The sequence below is a fragment of the Triticum dicoccoides genome, chromosome 1B (assembly GCF_002162155.2).
Source record: "Triticum dicoccoides isolate Atlit2015 ecotype Zavitan chromosome 1B, WEW_v2.0, whole genome shotgun sequence".
NCBI classification, from domain to species: Eukaryota; Viridiplantae; Streptophyta; class Magnoliopsida; order Poales; family Poaceae; genus Triticum; species Triticum dicoccoides.
Window position 1 is genome coordinate 472156445 of NC_041381.1, and position 5899 is coordinate 472162343.

The 5899-nt window shown below is 42.7% G+C and overlaps 1 protein-coding gene across 1 annotated transcript; it reads right to left on the reverse strand.

The window, feature by feature from the left end:
* Nucleotides 1-456: 456 nt before the first annotated feature.
* LOC119342037 lies at nucleotides 457-4497 on the reverse strand. The gene is made up of 5 exons (XM_037613878.1): nucleotides 4310-4497; nucleotides 3678-4036; nucleotides 3106-3201; nucleotides 1552-1611; nucleotides 457-992 (listed from the first exon to the last, which is right to left on the reverse strand). Exons 1-5 carry the CDS (start codon nucleotides 4422-4424, stop codon nucleotides 768-770), a joined length of 855 nt encoding a protein of 284 aa, XP_037469775.1. The 5' UTR covers nucleotides 4425-4497; the 3' UTR covers nucleotides 457-767.
* Nucleotides 4498-5899: the final 1402 nt, after the last annotated feature.

Below are 5899 nucleotides of genomic sequence, written 5' to 3' on the forward strand. Positions count from 1 at the left end.
TCCAGCAGAAAAGTGTCCATGGACTGCAAGAAAACAGACAGATCACGGATATTTTAGGAACTTCGCACGGAAGTGGTTAAGAGAACATGAAATAAATGAATCACTATTTTCCACTTCGGCACAATTAGTGTTTCCTAACACATGAAACTACAATGGTCTACAGAACCAACACCCATGTCAAACTAGTGAATGGCTAGCTAATGTAAATGCATGACCTAAACCTATACTGTCGTATCCAGGAATTGACTGAAATACATACAAGCAGACTGTCTTACTGTCTGGTTTACACAGAAGGTGTACAAGCATGTACCTGAACTGGACTAAGAACAAGGTAAACATTGTCTGGTTTACACAGAAGGTGTACAAACATGTACCTGAACTGGACTAAAAACAAGGTAAACAGTCGGTGCACGATAAAATGCAGAGCTGTGTTGTTCAGAGCAAAGAAATTGGATGTCAAAAAATGCAGTGACTGACAACTTAAAAAATGTTCTGAACTGTTGTACATTCATAGTGCCTTGTTTAGAAGGGCTTGATATTATATCTAAGGATGTAACCATAGAAATGGGGAGAAGCAACCTGAAAATGAGGAATAGCTAATCCATAAGTCAATACTATCAACAGTTTCATGTTTTGCGGGGCGTAAGCTTCCATTATTCTCAAGAGGCATCCATACTAGATAGGAGAAATAGAGTGTGACATACATAACACGAGGCACTAAGTAGAAGCGAGAACTTTTCTATAAATGACCAACTACTCCAGATTGTTTACGCAGTCTCCACATCGGGCACAACATCGCCTACAGTGTCTTCAGGCTCGGCATCCTTCTGGACGAATTCATACCCATATTCCTCTTCTGAAGCATCCTCTTCCGCACTTCTGCCAAAGATGAATGGTCTCTTGCCCATTGTCGTGAAAGGCATCAGCCCCAGTGCACGCGCTGTTTTAATCTCTCTCGCCACCTTGCGCTGAGCTTTCGCACTTATCTTGGTCTGGAGAGCACATCAATAAGTCAGAAACAATAGGCGAGGAGGTGCCTCATAAAGAACATGGATACGCCCATGAAGCTGACCCTCAGAAGCAGGCAGGTAGTCTCTCAAGGTAATAGTAAAACAAGATATGATAAAAACACTACATACTGAGCATTGACAAAGAGAGATGATGCTATATGTGGCGCTTTAATTATAGAGTTGGGTTACTTTAAGATTATGCATTAAAAAGTTTGTGTTCGACAAGCATGAAAATTAACACCTCAACAACAGCACTATGAGCGAAGGGGGACATTCACAAATAACCAGTGTCCCATTTCTGCTAGTAATAAGACTGTAAGAGTAACATTTGAAAAATAATGCATTGAAGGGCAGTTGCTGCTTGAACTCTGACACCCCTTCGTAAGAGAATATGCATTCAGCTCTGAACAAGAGAATAGCATTATTGACAACAATCTGAGAAAGCATGATCTGCATTTATATTATATATCAGGAAGACAAAAATCTCTCCACCCAATATTTTCTTATATCTTATATAAAAGCAGGGAAAGTACCCTATTACCTGATTCCTCTTGATGATAATGCCAGCCTCTGTAATAAAGTTGGCGAGGAATCTAACATTCTGCAAGGAATAATTCCATGTGGTCAGAGACTGCAACTTGAAGATAGTTATAATAGCTCAAGTATCGAGGTGTATGAAGCAGATCAAAATTGGTCTCTCCAAAACCATGTATCCATGCATGAAGATATCTGGCAGTAGGTAAATTATTCAAAAAAGAAGAAAAAGGTTACAAACCACCAAAAGATAAGCAGTTTAGTCATACACTGTTTAAGCAAAGTGGCAGACCTCCAACCAAAACACTACCACGTTTACATATTATCGTCGCTTCAATACCATTACTGATTACTCCCTCTAGCAAACCATAGGCGGTATTTTTATTGGTTAAGACAGTTTTGAATCAAATCTAATGAAATGCCATCAGATTTGATTGCAAAAGTAGCCTGAGCTCAATTACCAATCTCGCCGTCTCACAGGAGCTCAATTACGCCGCCATGTGTGGCAGCAAGAATAACCATGTGAGAAGCCTCTACATACTCTCCAAGAATCTTATGTTGGTTACGGCCGGCAAAGGAAGATTTAATTTTTTTTCCTGATGTATGACAAGGTTCAAGTATTTTATTACTTTCAGTTCTGTTTGTAGATATTGATGCATGTGTGTTTATAAGTTTTTTGTAGGGGAAGTATGGATGATGCCTGTTGCCAAGCACATGCACGACAAAACAATTGTGTCTGTTCTTGGAGAAGGTTTTAGGAATATGCATTTTGGGATGGAGAGATCAATAATAGAACAAGCCTGATGAGTAAGCTCTAGGCAACACAAACCAAAGATTTAACAAGTTCACTTTTGTGCTTGAGAAGATTCGGGCTATGGTTGCTGCAGTTTTGTTTGTATTGATTGGGTTGGCTAGCAGACTTGCCTAGTGATATGGTCTTCCTCTTGCAAATATTCTACTTTTATTTGTGCTGATTGGTTACATTTTCTTCTTCTATAATGCAGGTGGCCGTGCAATACTAATCTGAAGTGTGCAGGGGTTTGTGTGCTAACACATGAGTGGTTTGTGGAAATAAGAAAAATAAGGAAAATAACATGTTCCATGCATACATAGCATCCTAATCTGGCTTTAACACTTGCTGTGTTGCAATATTGGCATGTAAACATCATCTTAATAAGTTAGAACAATGTGAGGCAATAACTCAAATCAACAGAATAACAAGCAACATGTGAGTTCAACTATGCTGAACTTGTTAATAATTGCTAAATTCAAATATGGCGACAGAAACCATCAAGAGAAAATGCTAGAATTCTTACAACCTTAGGGTAGCACCACAAGATATTTGGACAAATTAGCATGGATGTAACATTATCATCATCTAGCATATGACTTACTCCAACCATTCACAAAAGAAGTGCGTTTGAGGCATATACCATAGTCATTGTATTCCTAAACTTTATACTGGTTACTAGTTCTAGAGTTTACAAGGTGCCAAAGTACAATAAAATATTAAACAAAAACTGTGGCCAGTATACGCAGGTTGCCAAGCAGATGTACTCACCCTAAAATCAGCTTTCCTTAAGACTTCCTTTGTAGATGTTTCAAACTGAGGTCTAGGAGGATTCTTTGGGGCTGCAGGTCTTGTCAGGTCAAGATCCTGCATGCAGTAGAGTTGAATAAAATCTGGTGTTAAAAGAGTGTCATTCCAGTAGATGAAACACTGATGCTTGAATGCTTAAAATGTTGTTTCGAAAGCTAAAATGATACTATAACACTATCTTCTGGTGGTTACAGTTGTTCAGGCAATAGTGGATCAGACAAGCAATTTCTTTCTGTTTTGACTTTTGACAGACATCTATCCACAAAATAGTACAGTACTATACTGCATGGAAATATACTAACTACGCAGAACCTAGCTCACACATTTAGTGATGCTTCCTGAATACTCCCTCCGTTCCAAAATAGATGACCCAACTTTGTACCAACTTTGTACTAAAGTTAGTACAAAGTTGAGTCATCTATTTTGGAACGGAGGGAGTACTTCATAGGCTAAACAAATCTCAAGATTGCAAAGCATTTATGATCTCACGAAAAAATTGAATAACTGAAGTAATGAACAGATACCCCTCTTACCCGGACATTGTAAGTCGAGCCTCGCCTGTAATTCACATCTGGCCTGAAATCATAGTCATCGTCCTCAACCTCATCCGTCATGTGAAAGGTGCGGGCCGCGTCATCCAACTTCTCGTTCATGCCATCGTTCAAGGAGTCGAAACCGTCCATGATCCCATGACTACTCCTCTCACCAAACAAGTTACCCATCCCACCCTGCTGACTGAAGGCACCCATCCCAGAGCCTGTGCCATGTCTTCTTCCGAAGGAGCTCCCAAACCCATCGAGCTTCCCGAAGAACGAGTTGTCATCCGGCTCCCTCTGGTTCCCAAACATCCGCTTTTCAAAGCCCTCCGTGCTCTCGCCCTCCGCGCTCTCTTCTGCGAAGCAGCATTTGGAGCAAACAAGCATGTATTAAAAAACAGGATCGCCGAAACATTTTAAACAGCAATTCCCCAAATGTCACGCATGTCGTCGTCAAAAAATGATGCGGGATTTTAGCACGGGGAAGCTAGAGGGCGGGCTTGCTTTAAACCTAGTAGATCTCTGTACCCGCCACTCCATTCAGTTGGTGCAGAAAGGGTGAGCTAAGTCCGGATGCGGCAAGAAGTGCCGGAGATACTGCACATGAGACAGGGATTCGGGGTGCTCACCGGAGTGGAAGGAGCGAAGGAACGAGGAGGTGGCGGCGGATGGTGGGTGAGAAGGGAGGAGGCGCCGGAGCGAGCCGCGCCGTGGAAGAGATCGCCTCAGCGCCGAGCTCGCCATCTCGCTCGGTGACTCGTCGGCGGCGGCGCAACCCGTCACCAGAGGAAGCAGGGGAGGAGGGTTTGGGTTTTGGATTTCCTTTTTGCATTTCGGCCCCCGTAGATGCTTCATTTTGTGCTTATCTTTTCAAGTCAGCTGATGGTGTCGGCCCTCTTTGGTTTGAAATAATTTCATAAGAATTTTGAAGGACCATACGGATTGTTTTCTATGAAAGTCCTTTGGATCGTAGGATTTTTTTAAAAAAACTTCCAATCTATTCATCTTAAATCATGACAGTACAACGAATACCAGAAATAAAAATTACATCCAGATTCGTAGACCACCTAGCGACGACTACAAGCACCGAAGCGAGCCGAAGCCGCGTCGTCATCATCGCCCCTCCATCACCGGAGCCGGGCACAATTTGTTGTAGTAGACAGTCCGAAAGTCGTCGTGCTAAGGGCCCATAGGACCAGCACCTCAGAACAGCAACCGTCGCCGATGAAAAATAACGTAGATTGGAAGGATCCAAACCGAAGACACACGAACGTAGACGAACAATGATGAGATCCGAGCAAATCCACCAAAGATAGATCTGCCGGAGACACACCTCCACACGCCCATCAACGATGCTAGACGTACCGCCGGAACGGGAGCTAGGCGGGGAGACCTTTATTCCATCTTCAAGGAGCCGCCGCCGTCTTGCCTTCCTGAGTAGGACACAAACCCTAGCAAGATTGAAAAAAAAGACTAAAAACGGAGCCCTCCCGCCGGTCCTTGCCAGGATCCACCGCGCCTTCATGGCCCTATAGGGCCACCGGAGACGAGGCGGACCTGCGCTGGCGCCGGCGAGAGGCACGAAACCTAACTTTCTTTCCTACATAATCCATTCATATACCCTTCATTCCATAGAAATTTACTAGACATGAGCTCAAACCTCAATTTATTTTCTACGTAGCTTATTTTTCTTTCTAGAAGTCCAATACATTAGCTTCCTCTGTCTAGGTTTATTATGCCCTCTTTTATTTTGGACCAAAGTTTGACATATTAATCTCTATTTTTAATGAGAAAAGCTTATCATCACCCGACGGATCACAGCGGCAGCGTCCGCCACCTCCAATGCATGACACGTGTTCAATGTGGGCTCGTATACTGTCCTTCATCGAACGCGCTTTTGCAACAAAGGCTATGTTTCTGAAACATATGTGGTGTTGCAGTAGTTTACGACGGTCTATGTTCTACAACAAAACCACGGTCATGAAAATTTTCTGCAACCAGACCTCAGTTGCAAAAAAAATTTTGCAACAAGATCTCAGTTGCCAAAAAAATTGCGACAAAATATCTGCTGCAAAAAATTTCTAGAACAAGACCTATGTTTTAGAAATAATTCTGCAACAAGGCATGTGTTGCAGTAGTGAAAGCGCGCTCGGCTCAGCTTGATGCGGCAAATCGGATGGCTCACGACCCGACTGATCTTTTTAAAAGATCAGCCGGCG

Excerpts from the sequence above, each read along its gene's own strand:
- LOC119342037 (XM_037613878.1), bottom strand. The coding sequence starts at position 4,424 with ATGGCGAGCTCGGCGCTGAGGCGATCTCTTCCACGGCGCGGCTCGCTC. Across the intron at positions 3,202-3,677 it reads GCTCGACTTACAATGTCCGG|GATCTTGACCTGACAAGACC; the intron begins GTAAGAGGGGTA and ends TACTGCATGCAG. Across the intron at positions 1,612-3,105 it reads TAAGGAAAGCTGATTTTAGG|AATGTTAGATTCCTCGCCAA; the intron begins GTGAGTACATCT and ends TATTCCTTGCAG.